Source organism: Labeo rohita, chromosome 16, assembly GCF_022985175.1.
Source record: "Labeo rohita strain BAU-BD-2019 chromosome 16, IGBB_LRoh.1.0, whole genome shotgun sequence".
NCBI classification, from domain to species: Eukaryota; Metazoa; Chordata; class Actinopteri; order Cypriniformes; family Cyprinidae; genus Labeo; species Labeo rohita.
This window is the reverse complement of record NC_066884.1, coordinates 35,592,432-35,613,090: the sequence shown is the minus strand read 5'-3', so window position 1 is coordinate 35,613,090 and position 20,659 is coordinate 35,592,432. Positions and strand designations below refer to the sequence as shown.

The following is a 20,659-nucleotide window of genomic DNA, read 5'->3' as shown; positions in this document are numbered from 1 at the left end:
GCATGTTTCTGGCATGACTAGCATGTGCTAGCATGTTTCTAGCATGACTAGCATGTCGCTAGCATGTTTCTAGCATGACCAGCATGTTTCTAGCATGACTAGCATGTTGTTAGCATGTTTCTAGATAGATAGATAGATAGATAGATAGATATAGATAGATAAGGTTAGATGATAGATAGATAGATAGATAGATAGATAGATAGATAGATAGATAGATGAGTTTGAATGAGTTTAAATGGATTAGAAATACAGTACATAGAAGGGTTGAAGTTTGATTGAGGCTCAAAGGATTCTGGGAGTTTTGACAGTTGGAATTTGAAAAGTGTTGGCTCATTTGAACATTCCGTCAATGTAAGTCTATGGGATTTTTCCCAGTTTTAAACGTCATTTTTAGGAAAACCGTAAGTCCGATCAGTTAGAAAAGATATAGCAACTCGAGTCAGATCAGTTTGAAAATCTGGGCTGAGTTTGGAGTTTGAAGAGTTAAAGCTCTAGGAGGAGTAGCAGTCAGAAATTTTAGTCTCAGAAGAAGAATAATAATAATAAGTTTAAATAGCATATCAGTAAGTTGGCTTTCTCAAGCCATATCAGTAATAATAACTAATTAATTAAAAAAGACTCCCTAAAAATGGACTTCTGCAGTTTCCAGGTAGGTTGCAGTTTTGGAAAATCTGGTACTGGAAACTAAATGGTTCCTGAATGGTTTACACCTAATTTTTCATCTTAATTCTTAGTTCTTTTGCAGTTAACGTGTCTTTTTTCATCAGTTTTTTTTTCTGACCATGCTGACCCAATGAGCTGTCCAATGGTCATGCCCTAACTTAGTTTTGAATATTATTTACAATGTGCATTTAACAATTTTCGACTTTTCAGTCTAGAGTGAAGTGAGTCGACAGGAGGGTGGGGCTGAATTAAGAGACCAACTGACCTGTTTTACTTGTCGAGTAAGAGATGACGCCATTTCAGAGTGTTGTACAACCAGCGTGTAGAGATACCATAATATCTGACGGTAAGATTAGACTTTTCTAATGTAACTTGAGGGATTTGTCATATATTTCTATACTTGTCATATATTTTCTATACTTACACAAGTTTTTCCCAGAACATGTTTGATGTTTTGCATCAGTGGCGTTCTTAGCCTATGCTTTGTAATATAACACCTTAATATAACTTTTAAGAGACATCAGTCATTCAAGTAAACATTTTTTAACTTTAATTTGCCCAATTAGACCTGAAACGTGGCATCAATGTATGTATTGAGGAAAATGTTTGTGCGCTTGTACCTCCAACATTCACCTCGCACCTGCGCTGTTGTACGCGGACTGCCCGAACGCAGACAGCAGAATTGCCTATACTAGTAATGGCAAATCCTGTCTGCACCTCATTGTATTGTAGTACATTATAAAACAGCATTCAGTAATAATGTGATTTTCAGTGTATATTTATTAAAGTCATAAATGGATTCTACTACACTGGGACCTTACTTGACTCTTTCCATAAAGTCCACTGCTACACTTAATGCTAACCATCAAAGGTCCGAGGAGGGGAAAAAAGTGGAGCATAACATGTTTTTATATTGCCTACAGTCACATCTCTCTGTATTATGTTTACATATTTTGTAAAGTGTACTGTCTTAACTTGTCCAAATCTACATTTTGATGTTATCTCTTCTCTTATGTCCTTTCATTTCCCTGTTCTTTGCTTGTACTCCGTAAAACCAAACCTCTCTTTCTTGCATTGTTTTTTTAACTTTTTCTTCAGCATTTCCTAATCCTCCTGATTTGTGTCTTGCTTGCTTGCTTGTCTGATGTGTGGCATCCATGAAAATACAATTCTATGTACCATCTTCTGGATTCTGTATATGTTTATTATATTTCTGCCAAAATGTCTGGTCTACTAGCTAGATTCTTTGCATCTGGTTGTGACCCTGGGTAACAACCATTAATGCCTGCATGATCAAAGTGTTTTGTTTTCCTTCTCTCCCTTTCCCAACAAAGCTGTTGGTTAAACTGTGATTAACAATAGCCGTATTGTTCTAATTTTTAATGGACTTTGCCTCATTACTACCTGTAGTTCTGCTGTTTGAGTTGTTTAATAGCACATGTACATAATCTCAATGCCTGATATTGTGACTTTTCATTTTTTAATTCAATCGGCAGATGAAAAACAAATAAAAAAGTCAATATTTTGTTTTTCTTTGTGCGCCAAAAATGATGGTTATGCACCAGAAATAATACGAAAGATTAAAAGTTATTAAACACCTGATTAGGCTCTTGGCATCTTCAATTCTCACTTTACAGCCTTGATGCAGTGAGAAATTTTCTTGCTTTCTTCACCACAAGCATTGTTTATTATGTCACCTTAGACACATTTTTGATATAGTTAACCAAACACACAATTTTAAAGGTTTGGGGTTAAACAGAAGCATGTAACAAAATAGTTTAATATTGATATTTAATATTATTTAACACACAACACAATCTTGATGTTTCAGTCTCAGCTTAACTTCTTTATAAGGAGTGCTTGTCTGATAACAGTTTCTGTGATCTAGGGAGCTTGCACTTTTTTTTTACAGGGTTTTAATGCTTTAACATTAATGCGAAACTCTATGAATAATGATTTATGCTTGGCTAATTGTGAAATAGATGTGTAATTACCAAAGCTTTTGCAGCCACTCTGCAGGATCTGTGGATATGTGCTGGCTGAGCCAGTTGTTTTTTGTCTACATATTGTGAAGTAAAATTATGTAATGAACACCTAAAATTATGTATTGTATTTTTTTTTTTCAGGCCTGAAATCACCATTAAAAGAATTGATGTTGAGCTGCCTCTAAAATGAGTGTATATGAGGATAGAAGGAAAGAGGACACTGCCTCTAAAAAGCATCTCTGTGATGGGATGGAGGAGGGGGATGCTTCCTATAAAAGGAGTCTCATTGATGAGGGAGGTGAGGGGGATTCTGTTCGGACCCAGAGAGCAGCATCTCCAGAACCCAGCTGTGTGTCTATGAAGAGTTCCGAATCTATAATTCAGCACCCTAACCTCAGTGATGGAATGGAGACCTTTGATCCCAGGTGAGGCATTAGTCAGTATTATAAATGAGACAGAACTCCACATAGCAATTGACATCTGGCCCAGCTCTGGGCCAAGCAAGCAGTTACACTCGGCCCAAGTGCAGCAAAGAATTACGGCCCTTGAGTGGCCTGAGTCTGGACTACAGACATCAGCCACACATGAGCCACAACTGGCCCAAATCTCAACCAAATAGTAACTTATAACTATAAATAGTGCTACCCAATCTCAGCCTTTAGTAAACTACATGGAGACCAGTCTATAACCAGAAACCCCAAAACTGAGCCATGTCTAAAGCAGTGGCGGCTACTGGTCTGTCAAATAGGGGAAGCTCATTTTCGGTCTACATCATAAAATTGTCTATTTATTTATTCACAAGAATGTGCCTTATTGTCATAAGTAAGTGACAATGCAAACAATCGTAAAAAAAAAAAGCTTTAGTTTTATTATGCAAAATATGATGTATTTTTTCTTTTAGTCAGATGCTACTATATAGTATAAATATTTTGCAATTTAAATAAGGTTATTATGGAGATTTATTTATTTATTTATTTATAAAGTATTTTAATAGAAATATAAGGTTTCATTATGTTATGTTAAAATTTTTCAAGATTACTATATATATATATATATATATATATATATATATATATATATATATATATATATATATTAATTTATAGTCATCCTCCATGTTAATATTTAATGTAGTAATCTATATATATATATTGATTACTACATTAAATATTAACATGAATGAATGAATGAACGATCTAAAAAAAATATTAAACTCTGTAAAAGTGAAACAAGGAATGTGGTGTATAATTGTGTGAAATGTATGATGAAAATCAAGCAATTTCGCCAAGCAAATATAAAGAAATAGGTTTTTCAGCAGTTTTTATTTCGACTGAACTTGAGAAATCCGCGATGGGACTGAGCGCGAATAGCTTCAGCGATTCCTTATAGTACAAAATCGCTGTCAGTCAAAAGGAGATGCAATCTTTCGACAGACCCTCCAATCATCACGCAGAAGCTCGGAGTCCAGGCCAGCCCACTCCTCCTTTGCTCCTCATTCACCCCCAGAGACGCTGAGCGTCCGTGGGCGGGACATAATCGCAGCGTTTATCCAATGACCGTCTAGTTTCAAAGCACTGAAAAAAAACGTTCAAAGCAGCCGCATTGAAGTCAATGGACGCTGGGCTTCAACGGGGAAATGCACTGTGACGCTACGGGAATGTATGAGAAGAAAATCAAGTCAGCCGACCTGCTATATCTAACTGATTCTGAACGAACTCGTCTTTGAGATGAACGTTTTCTAACGCATTTTTAGTCAATAAAATGTTAATACAATAGTACATAATTTGACCATTAATTTTGTGACAATATAGGGGAAGCTGAGCTTCCCTTGCAGTCTTAAAGAAATCGCCACTGGTCTAAAGGTGTAACTGTGTGTTTTACTGCCTATTGATGGACCCATGGCTTTTTTATGGCTCAGTTTTAGGGTTTCTGGTTAAAGACTGGACTCTGTGTGGTTTACTGAAGGCTGAGATTGGGAGTGAGCAGGTGACAACTACTGAATCAATGTTAGAAATAGTTGGTTTGTCAATGTTAATGGCATTAAATCAATTAATGTTAAAAAAATGTTGACGTTTCAACAAACCACCATTATTGTGATTAGTGATTGGTTTAGTTGGGTTCTTGATTCTTGCCTTTCATTAAATCAATTTTTTTTTTTTGTACTACAGTGTTTCAGTGTTTCAGTGCAAACACTTATGCTATTAAAAAGAGCTGTTTTAAAGTTCATTTGAAGTAGATTATTTTTTGTGATGGGTGTGAAGTAGCAATAAAGTTCAGAAATAATATTAAGTAATATAAATTATTTTTCATTACTGATTCTGTATCACAAATGTAAAAATAAATAAACAAATAAACAGATCAACTGCAATGCATGCTGGGAATTATGAATGAGTTTTTACTATGTTGATACCCAGCATGCATTTCTGCATAAAATTTTCTTTTGCTGATTTTCACCATTGTTGAGTTTCATACGCTGATTCTTTATATCTAATTGATTCAGCAATTTAAAGGATTTTTTTGCATTTTCTGGTAATTCATAAAAGTATGACAGCTGCACTTCTGCTTTAATCTCATATTGCAGTATCATACATTGTGAGCAATTACTTAAATAACCTCACAATGACTAATCAAATCAACAAATCAACTACTTTTAACATTGATTCAATGGTTGCTTGGGGGTAGAACTATTAAAACTTGTTCTGGCTCAGTTCAGGGCTGGATACAAGTTACTATTCGGCTGAGATTTGGGCCAGTTATGGCTCATGTTAGGGTGTACTCACACTAGGCAGTTTGAACCGTGCCCGAGTGCGTTTGACCACCAAAGTGCGGTTCGTTTGACTAGTGTGAGTGCTCCGAACCGTGCCCGGGCGCGGTTCGTTTAGCTGTCCCTGGCCCGCTTGGAAGAGGTGTGCCAGAGCACGATTCAGTTGGACTCGGGCGCGGTTCGCATGTAGTGTGACGCGTGACGTTACGTACAATCGTACAATCGTACTCGGGCCCGGTTCACGGCAACCATGCCTAGTGTGAGTACACCCTTAGTAGTCCTGATCTGGGCCACTCAAGGGCCATAATTCTTTGCTGCACTTGGGCTGAGTGTAACTGCTTGCTTGGCCCAGAGCTGGGCCAGATGTCGACTGCTATGTGGGACTGACCTCAAATGAGTTCCATTTTCAGCTATATACCCATAAAGAAAAACAACTCCATATTTCAGCCCCCTAATTAGTATTTCGGTGTAAAAAAGGTTTGTCTTTTCCCTTAACAATCCATACAGCAAATGTAGCCAGCTATAAACAATGCTATAGTGCAGTGGTTTTCAAACCTGTCCTGGAAACACCCCTGCCCTGCACATTTTGCATGTTTCCCTTATCAGACACACCCAGTGGATCTTTATCTCACTTCCTATATCCGGTAAGCGAAGCAGTGTATCACCACTTCTGGTCCCATCGCAACATAATAAAACCAATGGGAGAATCATCTCTTTCCTTTCTTTCGCTGGTGTTACTGCAGTGTACCTGGCTGCTTTTATTCTAAACAATGACACACTGCCTTAATTTTCACAATTTCTGGACACAACACGGATGAGATGTGTGGGATGAATTAAGGTCCTTCTGAAATATTACGTGGGAGCACATTCGTGTGGAGTATGCATTTCGAAACTGAGAATGTTTAGGCCTACATCTCTTATCACCTGCTGAAATGTTTCTATTAATATATTTCCCTTCCAAATGTGCATTCTGAATACCCTGGTGAAAAAAACAGCATATGCTGGTAGGTATGTTTTGATGCTGGTTTAAGCTTGTCTTTAGCTGGTTTATGCTGGTCATGTTGCTGGTCAAGGACCAGCATAAACCAGCAAAGAACCAGCTTAAACCAGCACCAAAACATACCTAACCAGCATCCCAGCATCAAAACATACCTACCAGCATATGCTGTTTTTTTCACCAGGGTAATAAATAAATCTACAAGTTTCCGTTGAGTTTGGAAAATTCTGTCCACAGAAATCATCAGAATATCTCTTTGCCTGTCTCTGAAAATGTCTGGATTTTAAAATCATCCTGCATATGCTAATTTTAACAGGCTTTTATTTAACTAAGTGATTACAGAATATTGAAAAATATTAACTTACAATTTTTAAATACAAGTATTAAAGGTAGGACAGATGGTAAGACACTGTGGAAAATACAACCGGAAGAATCCATACACTGCTTCGACAAGCGCTTCCGATGTTCAATTTCAGTGCGATAAAGGTCCATTCATGTTGTGCAACCTCTACTAAAGAGCTGATGAGCTGAATCAGGTGTGTTAGATGAGGGAGACATACAAAATGTGCAAGGCAGTGATGCTTCCAGGACCGGTTTGAAAACCACTGCTATAGTGAAAGAACACTGCTCTTTGAATATTCATTGTCATTTAATTCTGCTTGAACACTTGTAAATTGTGCTCATTGTAAATGTGCTCATATCATGAAACTCTGAGCTATTTGCTTTCCACAGTTTACATTGTGTTATAACAACCTAATAATTATCCATATGTGCAATGTAGCGAAGGGCACTTTTAGCATTTTAAGAGGTTATTCAGTAGTTTGGATCTCTCTGGTAGGGTGATACTGTATAGTCCCAGCAGAGATCTAAACTGTGTTGCGCAAATTGCATTCAACACATATTTTGTGGCTGTGTTTATACCCTTGCCTAATTTAACTTTAACTGTTAACTCTTAACAGACAGAGACCTGAGTAGGTTGGATGTCCATGAAATTATGGTCTTGAACTCAGACTTGAGACAAACCTAAGAACAAATGGAAGGAGTCATCACAAACCATATAAATTACTTGCAATACAGTGAGGGAAAAATATATTTGATCCCCTGCTGATTTTGTACGTTTGCCCACTGACAAAGAAATGATCAGTCTATAATTTTAATGGTAGTTTTATTTTAACAGTGAGCGACAGAACAACAACAACAAAAAAAAAAAAAAACAGAAAAACATATTTCAAAAAAGTTATAAATTGACTTGCATTTTAATGAGTGAAATAAGTATTTAACCCTTTCACAATATATAACTAAGTACTTGGTGGCAAAACCCTTGTTGGCAATCACAGAGGTCAGACGTGTCTTGTAGTTGGCCACCAGGTTTCCACACATCTCAGGAGGGATTTTGTCCCACTCCTCTTTTGATCCTCTTCAAGTCATTAAAGGAGAAGTCAACTCCAAAACAAAGATTCACATATAATGTACCTACCCCCTTGTCATCCAAGATGTTCATGTCTTTCTTTCTTCAGTCATAAAGAAATGATGTTTTTTGAGGAAAACATTTCAACATTTTTCTCCATATAATGGACTGCTATGGTGCCCCGATTTTGAACTTCCAAAATGCAGTTTAAATGCGGCGTCAAACGATCTACGATCTTTAAATTTAGCGAAATTTTTTTCATTTAAAAAATACAATTTTAAGTACTTTTTAATCTCAAACGCTCGTCTTGTCTTTCTCTCCCTGAACTCTGTGTATTCTGGCTCAGGACAGTTAGGGTATGTCGAAAAACTCCAATTGTATTTTCTCCCTCAACTTCAAAAATAATTTCAAAATCATTCTACCTCAAAGCAGAAGTACCGACCCAGTCTTTGCAAAGTAAACAAGCAAAGAAGACCTTTAACAAAAAGGGTAAAACAGCGATATAGGACGATTTTGAAGTTGAGGGAGAACATGAGATGGGAGTTTTTCAACATACCCTAACTGTCATGAACCGGAAAAAAACAGTCCCGGCAGAGTAAGACAAGACGAGCGTTTGACATTAAAAAGTACTTAAATTTTCAATGAAAATAACCAATTGTTTCGCTAATTAAGACCCTTCTTCCTCGGCTGGGATCGTTTACAACCGCATTTGGGATCATTTGAAGCCGCATTTAAACTGCATTTTGAAAGTTCAAGATCAGGGCACCATATCAGTCCATTATATGGAGAAAAATCCTGAAATGTTTCTGAAGAAAGAAAGACATGACAAGGGGGTGAGTACATTATATGTGAATCTTTGTTTTGGAAGTGGACTTCTCCTTTAAGGTTTCGAGGCTGATGTTTTCGCAACTTGAACGTTCAGCTCCCTCCACAGATTTTCTGTGGGATTAAGGTCTGGAGACTGGCTAGGCCACTCCAGGACCTTAATGTGCTTCTTCTTGAGCCACTCTTGGCTGTGTGTTTTGGGTCATTGTCATGCTGGAATACCATCCATGACCCATTTTCAACGGTTCTCACCCAAGATTTGACGGTACATGGCCTCGTCCATCGTCCTTTTGGACTGCGGTGCAGTTGTCTTGTCCCTTTAGCAGAAAAACACCCCCAAAGCATAATGTTTCCACCTCCATATTTGACGGTGGGGATGGTGTTCTTGGGGTCATAGGCAGCATTCCTCCTCTAAACACGGCGAGTTGAGTTGATACCAAAGAGCTCGAATTTGGTCTCATCTGACCACAACACTTTCACTCAGTTTCACTCTGAATCATTCAGATGTTCATAGGCAGACTTCAGACGGGCCTGTACATGTACTTTCTTGAAGAGGGGGACCTTGCTGCAGGATTTCAGTCCTTCACCGCGTAGTGTGTTACCAATTGTTTTCTTGGTGACCATCGCCCCAGCTGCCTTGAGATCATTGACAAGATCCTCCCGTGTAGTTCTGGGCTGATTCCTCACCTTTCTCATGATCATTGAAACTCTACAAGGTGAGATTTTATACAGGTTATACAGGAGCCCTTTAAGAGAGGGCTCCTAATCTCCGCTGGTTACCTGTATAAAAGAGACCTGGGAGCCACAAATCTTGCTAGTTGATAGGGGATCATATACTTATTTCACTCATTAAAATGCAAATAATTTTGTAACTTTTCTTTTTTTGTTGTTGCTATTCTGTCTCTCACTGTTAAAATAAACCTACCATTAAAATTATAGACTCATCATTTCTTTGTCAGTGGGCAAACGTACAAAATCAGCAGGGGATCAAATAATTGTTCCCCGCACTATATGGGGAGAAGAGCATCAAAATAATCACAGAAGGTAACTGCATTATATTTGCATATATAGCAGGAACAGAAGATTTATGTCAACTTTGCAGACTAACATTTATGTGGCCAAGTCTAATGGAAGAAGCGTCTTCAATTAAATAGTGATCAGATTGATCAAAACTTCATGTTTGATGCCAAGAACATTATATTACATGTCTAGTATTTCTTTCTGGAAATTATAACATCACAAGTACGATGACAGATTGATTATGATGAAGCCTTTGTTAAAATCAAGTATCAGTTTGTCACATCAAGCTTGCAATGTATCGCCAGATGTGAATTTACTGGCATGTCAACTTCTTCAACCACTGAATTCATCAAGTTTGGTAAGCTGGTAATTTAGAATTTTTGTTTATATTTTCTGCTTTTGGTCTCTGCAGTGTGAAGTCCTGTCTGACCTGCAAGGCCTTCTTCTGCCAGAGCCACATCAAGCAGCATGACACAGGCCTGCAGACACACTCATGGCTGAAAGAGGCTGGAGATCTGCAGCAGAATTTTCACCAAGCAATGCATGATGTCCTGCAGAAGGTCAAAGACCAACACAAAACCGGCATGAAAAAGAAGTATGAGAGCTTATCTGAGGGAATCAAACTACAAGAGAAACCAATCCTCCTGAGCAGAATCTACACACAGCTTTATATCATAGATGGCGAGAGTGAAGTGGTGAATGAAAAACATGAGGTTTTACAGATGGAGAAAACACCTAGGACACAAGACACTCAAATCTGCTGCAATGACATCTTTAAACCCTTACATCAACCAGGACACATGGAGAAAGACAAAATCAAGACTGTTCTTACTAAAGGCATCGCTGGAATTGGAAAAACTGTCACTGTGCAGAAGTTCATTCTGGACTGGACTGAGGGAAAAGCCAATCAGGATGTAGATTTTATGTTTGTTCTTCCATTTCGTGAGCTGTACTTGATTAAAGATCGTCAGTATAGTCTTCACAGACTTGTGCTGGACTTTCATCCCGAACTTCAAGATCTGGACTCAAAGATTTATGAGGAGTATAAAATTGTGTTCATCTTTGATGGTCTGGATGAAAGCAGAATCGCACTGATGTTTTCAAACACTCAGAAAGTTTGTGATGTGACCGAGTCTTCATCAGTGGATGTGCTGATGACAAACCTCTTCAGAGGAGAGCTGCTTCCCTCTGCGCAAATCTGGATTACCTCCAGACCAGCAGCAGCCAGTCAGATTCCCTCAAGATACATCAACCGTGTGACAGAAATTCAGGGATTCAATGAACCTCAGAAGGAGGAATATTTCAGGAAGAGAATCAGTGATCAACAGCAAGCCAGCAGAATCATCTCACACATTAAAATTGTAAAAAGCCTTCACATCATGTGCCACATTCCCGTCTTCTGCTGGATCTCAGCCACTGTGCTTCAGAACACCCTGAAACAAGACCACAGGACAGAAATCCCTGAAACTCTGACTGAAATGTACATCCACTTCTTGCTCACTCAGATCAACATGAGGAATCAAAAGTATGATGAGAGAAATCCAAAAAAACTCCTGCAGTCCAACAGAGAAGTGATTGTGAAACTTGCTGAACTGGCTTTCAGACAGCTAATGAAGGGTAATGTGTTGTTCTATGAGGAGGACCTGAGAGAGAGTGGCATAGACGTCACTGACGCCTCAGTGTATTCTGGGATTTGCACTGAGATCTTTAAGGAGGAATCTGTGATACATCAGAGGAAAGTCTACTGCTTCATTCATCTGAGCTTTCAAGAGTTTCTGGCAGCTTTTTATGTGTTTTATTCATACTTAGTTATGGACATGCAATTACTGCATTTGTTTCTCTATGGAGAACACAAGGTATATAGGTTTAAGATAATTTCCCTGTGTGATCTGCTAAAAGTAGCAGTTGATAAAACACTACAAATTGAAAATGGACATCTGGATCTTTTCATTCGATTTCTGCTGGGCATCTCGCTGGAGTCCAACCAGAGACTCATGCAGGGTCTACTGACACACACAGAGGACAGTTCAGAGACCATCAAAGAAACTACACAGTACATTAAAAGCAAAATCAAGGCTGAGGGGTGTTTCTCAGCTGACAGATCCATCAATTTGTTCTTATGTCTGCTGGAAGTGAATGATCAGACTTTCCTGAGAGACATTCAGGAGTTTCTGAAATCTGTGAAATACTCACAAAATAAACTCTCCCCTGCTCACTGCTCAACAATAGCCTACGTGCTTCAAATATCAGAGGAGGTAGTGGATACCCTGGATTTTATGCAATATAACACATCAGATGAGGGTAGAAGGAGACTGATACCAGCTGTGATGAAGTGCAGAAAAGCTCTGTAAGTAATTTTTTGTATGACTGCATAAGATTGGATTTTTAAAATGTCTGCAAAAAAAGTAACATTTTATTTTGGAATGATGTTTTACCTTTTTAAACTTAAAATTGTTTTTTAAAACGAAAAAGAAATTAAATATTTAATTATTAATAGTTCATTAGTAACACTTTACAAAATAGATTCATTAGTTATTGGATCATGTGTCATGCTATAAAGATATTATTTATGAACCATCTGTACTAGTGATGTCTTGCTTAAAAGTTGAGCAAGTTTAGCAAGTTTCATTGACATATTGCAAAGGTGGCATCCCTTTAAAGTACCACTCTTGAATTAACTGAACTCTTCAGAACAACCTATTTTTTCACAAATGTTCACTTTTACGGGTCTGTTTGAAATACCTGAATTCAATAATTAAGAGGTATGTTCCAATACTTTTGTCCATATAGCATATATTGTAACATGTTTTTAGAATAATGATAACCTGTTTATGTAATCTTCTGTTACAGACTTTCTGGCTATAGTCTAACTGCTGCATGCTATAAAAGTGTAGCTTCGGCTCTACAGTCATCAAACTCCCTCCTAAGAGAGTTGGACCTGAGTTTCAGTGACCTGATGGATTCAGGGGTGAAGATACTCTCTACTGGACTGAAGAGTCCATACTGTCAGCTGGAGATACTGAGGTACATAAATTAATAGATTCACTTATTAATAAAATTAAACATCATGCTATTTAGGCATGTATGATAAAATATCACACAAAGTGTAGCACTTTTTATCTCTCTTTCTGGTATATTTCTTTTTATTTAACCTTTCTTTGATGATCTCATAGTCTGAAGACCTTGATTAGCTGGTTCAGGTGTGTTTAATTAGGGTCGGAGCAGGTTTGGACAGCCTTGGTCTTGGTGAAGCATGACAGATCTGGGGTGAAATTCCTAAAAATGTCTTAATTCCTCATCATTCTTAAGTTACACCTTAAGCTGTACCTTAATGTTAATACATGTTTCCTGAAATGCTCTTAGTTAAGTAAGACCTTCTGTAAGTCAAACATTGTAAGGTTAGTCTGGACCACTCTTAGCTATACCTTATTGTTATTGACAGTTCACCTTGCTAGTGACAAGTATTCTTTACATGTCAGTCTATATGAATATAATTCAGACATATTCAGTTGTAATACACCCAGTGGTCAGTTAAGCTAATTGAAGTGTTTTCATGCTAAGAATAAAATTGCCAATAGGCTGATGGTTGTTACCTTTTAAATCATATTATCCAAAGGTACATAAGCTGGCAAGCCATCAAAAGACAAAGGATGTGACATGTGGCCAAGTATGGTGACCCATACTCAGAAATTGTGCACATGTGTGCAGACACACAGCAGTGAACACACACTCGGAGCAGTGGGCAGCCATTTTGCCCGGGGAGCAATTCTGCCGTGCAAAGGCAAAAGACAATAACTTTGATTTTGGTCAAAAATGAGTTATTGATATTTTTGGGACATTCAAGACATCCTTTATCATGTGTATAAGTATCTTGAGTCAATTTAGTCGTTTTTCAGAGAAAATAATGGATTGTCTTAACCATAACTTCAAAAACCCCTGGAGAAACCAATGCACAACACCGTACAACACCAGTTACCGCTCTTTGACTTAGTTTGAAACACTCAAATTGAGTTAGGGTGTTCTGCCTTTGTTTAGCCACATGTCAGTATGAAGTTACGGTGCTGACTCAGAGTTATATGGTGTTCTGCCTTTGTTTTACTGTTCATTAAAGTCTGCCACATTTTAATTACGGTGTAACTTGTATACTTTCATACATCTGATCTGTCACTGAAGCATTAGACAAACGAATTAGATAGATAGCGATCGGCCAGACAGCTCCATATAATAACGCACTGTACAGAGATATTTTGACAACAATATGTAATCGTGAATAATCTTTAAAGATTTTTTAAAAACTTTTTATAATGTAGATTATTCAGCAGGCTGTCACTTCTAGTTGGACGCGTGTGAAATCGAGTGCCGTAGCATGTAGCATGATCAATTATAAAATCAGTAGGCTACGAACAGCTTGCAATTAAATCCATATCCTACCTTTTCTTGTAACCCGATAAAATCAATCCACAAGTCAATATAAAAACTATTATGTTATGTCTAGCGTTTTCTTACGTTACTGAGCATAGCAAAGTGTGGTACGAGTACCAGTAGTGATACTCAGGATCCCTCTAGTGGTACACAGAGGAAGTTACCGCATTTTGCCTTGGTGTGAATTATCACTTTTTGCAGACACTGCAAAGGCAAAGTACACTAACTTTGAAATAGGGGTAAAAATCAAGTTTGAGCTCACAATTTTTTTTATGTAGATAATTTTCATTGCTAAAACATATAATTGCCATATTTCCAGTGTCCTACCTATGATTAATTTGGCTGGACAAATAAAAAACTTTAAAGTCATTTTTCTCATTTTCACACTCTAGTGAGTTAAGGTCTTTTGCCTTTGTAGGGCAGAATTGGGGGTTGGGTGCTTTGCTCAAGGGTCTCACCTCAGTTGAGGTGGAAGAGAGCACTGACCATTCACTCCCCCCACCTACAAACCCTGCCAGACCTTAGACTCAAACCCACAACCTTCAGGTTACACGTCCAACTCATAACCATTAGGCCATGACTGCATTACACAGTCAAGGCTTAGAAGTCTATTTAAAGGGACTGATTGTGGTGGGGAGTTTGGTCAGACTATGGTAGCAATAAAGTGAATAGTTGTGCTAAATCGAAGACAGCACTGTTCATGGAGCCATTTAGTGTATGTGCACTATTTCATCCGTAAAACCTTTAGTCTCCTAGTTACCATGTCCGAAGCTGCAATTCTAAAAAAAAAAAAAAAAAGCCAACTGCTGGTGTTTCTTTTTATCTTTGCGTATCTTTCAGTGAAGCATGGTTCTGTAATCAGCAGTAAATCTTCATCCGAACGCCAGAGTTCGCTTTCGCATGGAAACTCCAACCTTTGCTGCTTTATGCTGGTCCAGCTTAAACCAGCATCAAAACCTACCAACATATGCTGTTTTTTCAACAGGGTAAGAAGCCACAGCATCTCACATAAGGATTTATTTTAAACACACGTTATTAAATGTGGTATTTTCACATGCTTTCAGATGTACTACCTACACAGAGCTGTAGTTCACTGGGAAGCTATGGAAACAGCTGTCAGTATCGCAAACGATATCTTTAGATTTTATAATTGTGCAATAATATCATTTTTTTGTGTGTAACCTATCAGTGAACTATGGCTCTGTGTAGTAAATGCTGCTCCATTTGAAAGCAGGTAATGGAGATTTATTACTGATTACAGAACCGGCATTTCTGACAAAATGGAAATGCATGGAAATCACATTTGATTAATCGTGCAGCCCTAACTATTATGTTTTAATTTTTACTCCTACATCTTAGCCACTAACCAATCATTATATGGTAGTTACTAGTATTTAAAAGGGAGTACTATTTACGTTAGCTAGTATCCTTCATAAGTATCTTTCTGTAATGATGTCTTTATTCTGACCTTAACTCGACAAACAACCCTCTGGAAAAAAAAAAGAAACAGGAAAGAAAGTATCGTTAAGACAGGTGCTTGGGGATCCACAAAGTAAGGGATATGGGTTCAACCCAACTATCACATGCACAGCTTGGCTTCGCTGGGGGTGCCGACAAATGAGAGACATTCTACATCTTAATGGTGTCATCCTGGTGTTCCAAAAGTATTAAAAGTAAGCCACTGTAACATGCATCTTCTCAATATGGAATCATCCATCCCTAATTGATGAAGTGTCTACGCAGATTATCTCGGTGTATGGTGACAAAGGAAGGCTGCTCTTATCTGGCTTTTGCTCTCAGTTTAAACCCCTTCCACCTGAGAGAACTTGATCTGAGCTACAATGACCTGGGAGATTCAGGAGTGAAGATATTCTCTGCACTGTTAGAAGATCCAAATTGCAAATTGGAGATACTAAGGTGTGTCAGAATTATGTGTCTGGATATGTCCTTTATGACGGCTAATTTTAAAGTTGAAGCTGCAGTCCATAACTTTGTTTGGTTAAAAATTATCCGAAATCAATATTTAAATAAGTACATAAGCAGCCAATGTTCAAACTTATTGCATTACTTTAGCTCGACTCACAACGGTTAACTTATAATAATGTTTTCTATTTCGAGATGCACGGGTAGGTTTTCACGGGAAATTCGAGCATGCTGTGGCGTCATTACGTAACATCTGTAAACATAAAGAAGGCGCCCCGGAAAGTAGGCTATATTACATTATATCGCATATGAGGATGCTGCAGGTGCTGGATCATTTATAGCCTTTTCTCACAGCAGCTGGAATAATTAAATTTAACAGTTTGATGGCGGATTGTAATCCAAAAAGGATTATGTGTTTATCAGACACATGTGACAGAAATTAAATTACATTCCAGTTTAAATGTGCATCTGATTACAGATAACCTAAGTGGGATTACACAAGATTTGTACTTGAAAGAGAACCAGTTCTAAAGAAGAATAAATTGCCTTTTAGTTTAAAAGATTTTTTTTAATATGAAATTCGAATGGTTTGACAATTAGAGATTAGACTGTACAGAAACTGAAATCTAGGCTACAGGCTAATACACACTATATACACATAGTCACGCAATGCTGATGTTGTTAACATTAACAATTTGACAACAAAGTGTAACAGTAATAATAGTTTGCAGGGTTTGATGTGGTATGAGCTAAGCAATCATCACCACTGGTAGCGCGATTTATTTTAATGCTTTTTTCTTCAGTTGGTCAGAACAATAGTGTCAGATTCGTTACTTGCATGTTCAGATGGCAATATCTTGTGAAAATTCTTATTTGGGTGATATATTCCAAGACGTACTAGGCTAGAATCTGTGATTCCTAAGTACAGGATCCACACCAGTTCAAACAAAGAGGCAAAACTTATGGATTGCAGCTTTAAAGGAGAACTCCACTTCCGAACAACAATTTACAAATAACTTACTAACCCTCTTGTTCATGTCTTTCTGTCTTCAGTCGTAAAGAAATTATGTTTTCTGAGGAAAGCATTTCAGGATTTTTCGCCATATAATGGACTTCAATGGTGCCCCGATTTTGAACTTCCAAAATGCAGTTAAATGCAGCTTCAAAGGGCTCTAAATGGTCCCAGCCGAGGAAGATGGGTCTTATCTAGCGAAACAATCGGTCATTTTATTCGAAAAATTAAAATTTGTATACTTTTTAAGCACAAAAGCTCATGTAACACTAGTTCTGGGATGCGCGTCCATGACGCTACGTACTACAGAATCACGTCGAAAGGTCACGCACAACGTAGGGAGAACTGCAGACCCAGTGTTTACAAAGTGATTGTGCAAAGACTAAGGAAGTGCAATTTTTACGAGGAGATGGAGTTTTTACCATACCCTACCTTTTTGAGCCGGAGTACACAGCAACACAAGTCTGTCAAGCCTCGGGCAGACCACGTTCAAACGAGACATGGCGGTGCACGTGTGGAAAATGCCAACCATTGCCAATGGAGCAGGAATCTCAATGCTGTCAAGAATGGGCCATATCTATTCCACTGTCTGAAAGAATCAGCAAGTCAGGAGGTGAGTTGCGTGTGACCTTTCGACATGATTCTGTAGTATGTAGCGTTGTGGACGTGCATCCCAAAGCTAGTGCTACACAAGCTTTTGTGCTTAAAAGGTATACAAATTATAATTTTTTGAAAAAAATGACTGATCGTTTTGCTAGATAAGACCCTTCTTTCTTGGCTGGGATCGTTTAGAGCCCTTTGAAGCCGCATTTAAACTGCATTTTGGAAGTTCAAACTCGGGGGCACCATTGAAGTCCATTATATGGAGAAAAATCTTGAAATGCTTTCCTCAAAAAACATAATTTCTTTACGACTGAAGAGAGAAAGACATGAACATCTTGGATGACAAGGGGGTGAGTAAATTATTTGTAAATTGCTGGTCTGTAAGTGGACTTCTCCTTTAAGTCGTTACTACAATCATAAAAACTGTCATGTTTCTAATTACCCTCAAAAGTGTTTTGATGGATTGAAAAATTGAAGTCATGAAGCATTTTGAACCTAGTTCATACCTGTATTCTGCACTGACTGTTTTTGTTCAGAAAGTAAGTGATAGTAATTCAAGGTATGAGATTTTGTGTTTAACATTTCTTTGTATATCAGAATGTGACATCATGTTTGTATGTTTTATAGTGTGGATCAGAAGGGGGGATTCAAAATTACAGAGGCACTACAAAAATGTAGGTTTTACACACACACATTTCACGTTTTGTAACTTTTCATTGACATGAAGATTTTTATACAGTACAAACTGTATATTCTGTCCTTTACCCCTACACCTAACCTCCCTTAAAATGTTTTGCATTTTTACATTATAAAACAATTTGAATTTTAATTTAATTGAATTTTAATATTATTTATTAAACACACACACACACACTGTCTTCATCTTTAGTAATTTACTGGTTTGTGGTGTTATGATTTCTCTAATCTCTCTTCATGTGTTCAGATGCCTGTGATCTCACACTTGATCCAAATACAGTGAACAGTTGTCTCAATCTATCAAAGGGGAACAGAATCGTCAAGATAAATGTGAAAGAAAATCGGTCACACACTGGAGAACCAGAAAGATCAGATCGCTATCCTGATCATCCAGAGAGATTTGAATTGTGTCCTCAGGTTCTGTGTAGGGAAAGTCTGTCTGGACGCTGTTACTGGGAGGCTGCATGGAGTGGGAATATGGTTTATATAGCAGTGACATATAAAAGAATCTGCAGGAAAGGATTGCATCCTGATACTATATTTGGACGCAATGAACACTCCTGGAGTATGAACTACTATGATGGCAAATTCACTTTTCATCACAAAACTGAGTGCAATGAGATATCTGTGCCTTTAGATCACTCAAAGAGAGCAGGAGTCTATCTGGACTGGCCTGCCGGAGCTCTGTCTTTCTACAGTGTTTCTAACACACACAAACTCACACACTTACACACATTCAAAAGCACATTCACTGAACCCCTTTATGCTGGATTTGGTGTTTTTTCTGGCTTAGTGTCTTTATGTAAGCCTGGACAGTCATGCGAGGAACAACCAAGATGTCCTAAAGAACCAAAACTGAGTGGAGAACAATTTAAACTATCTACTGATTTTAAGAGATATAGGCGAGTAAATACAGACAATTTGAGCAAACAGTAACTTATGACATGAATATAATTCTCATTGCCCATTTTACAAGAGAAAACATTGTGATATAACAATCTATTTTTAAACTAGCAATTCTTTGTTTCAATAATGGAGTCCAAGCCAGTTGTATTGCATTGCTGCTGGGCTCGCATATATGTTAATATTTACATATGACTATGTAGCCAAGTGGAGAAAATTAACAAAAGTTAATGTTAAGCATAAATGGGTTGTGGCTCCTTTAAGAAATGGTGTTGCAACACTTGCTTTGCGGCGCTCCAGCAGGTAACACTTGTGTACCAATCTCAGTATGTTGGGAGCAGTGAACGCAACTAATGCTCCGGGTTTTGCACCACTATTCTGAATTGGGCAAGGTAAATGTACATCTTTTTATAGTAGTTGTGAACGAATCTCATTAAATATGTACGTGAGCATAGTATGCCAATAAGAAATGTTTCGTAGATTGTCTTTACGGACGTTTATTGATTGCATGTGCGAGGTGGATCAGGCTTGACCACGTTTTGAACACGTGCAAGGACTGGGTATGTACAAATAATGTTAATGCAATTTCATTTAGTCGATTTAAAGCCCAGTGTATTTTCCAGTTTAACATGATTGAAATATGCATGTTAAAAACCGTTATGAGTGTTCCTAAAACATTTAATACCCTTATAAAGTTGTTAGAATGTACTAAAAAATTCTTTCTTTACACTTAACATGTAATTTCATGAAAACTGTGTAATGGTAGGCTAATTTATTGTCGTCATTTCATTCAAATATTAGCCTCTACCGTATTTCACTCTTATTTTATTTTACTACATTTCATTTCACTGTAATTCAACTCAGAAAGGCTGAGTTTTCCTGTAATTGAACCTTGAAATTTTTGATGGTGGTGAATATTCCTGGACTGTTTCTGGGATTTTCGAATTCACTGTTTGATCTCTTGGTTTTTGTCAAACAACCACAACAGAGACATAAGTCATTTAATCTTTTTATTAAAACTTTTACATTATCTAATTCTCCCATCGATCGCTGTCCTTCCCAGAGACAGCTGTCAGAATAAAGCCCTCTGAAAGTGATTTTTTTATCCTGTGCTGCTTCCTTACAACTCACAGGCCACAACTAGAAGTGGTTAAAGTGGAATTAAATGGTTGCATAAAAATAAAGCAAATATAATAATAATAATAATAATAAAAATAAAAAAGTTTAAAGGAGAAGTCCACTTCCAGAACAAAAATTGACAGATAATGTACTCACCCCTTGTCATCCAAGATGTTCATGTCTTTCTTTCTTCAGCCGTAAAGAAATTGTTTTTCTGAGGGAAACATTTCAGGATTTTTCTCCATATAATGGACTGATATGGTGCCCCGATTTTGAACTTCCAAAATGCAGTTTAAATGCGGCTTCAAATGATCCCAAA

General features: G+C 37.6%; 1 protein-coding gene across 2 annotated transcripts; it reads left to right on the top strand.

The window, feature by feature from the left end:
- Positions 1 to 950: 950 nt before the first annotated feature.
- LOC127178449 (NLR family CARD domain-containing protein 3-like) lies at positions 951 to 20,515 on the top strand. 2 transcript variants are annotated; one of them, XM_051131331.1, is made up of 7 exons: positions 951 to 1,009; positions 2,790 to 3,073; positions 10,075 to 12,009; positions 12,513 to 12,686; positions 15,828 to 16,001; positions 18,250 to 18,296; positions 18,566 to 20,515. In XM_051131331.1, exons 2-7 carry the CDS (start codon positions 2,835 to 2,837, stop codon positions 19,252 to 19,254), a joined length of 3,258 nt encoding a protein of 1,085 aa, XP_050987288.1. In that variant the 5' UTR covers positions 951 to 1,009; positions 2,790 to 2,834; the 3' UTR covers positions 19,255 to 20,515. The 2 variants fall into 2 exon arrangements, with proteins under 2 accessions (XP_050987288.1, XP_050987289.1); XM_051131332.1 differs by lacking the exon at positions 15,828 to 16,001.
- Positions 20,516 to 20,659: the final 144 nt, after the last annotated feature.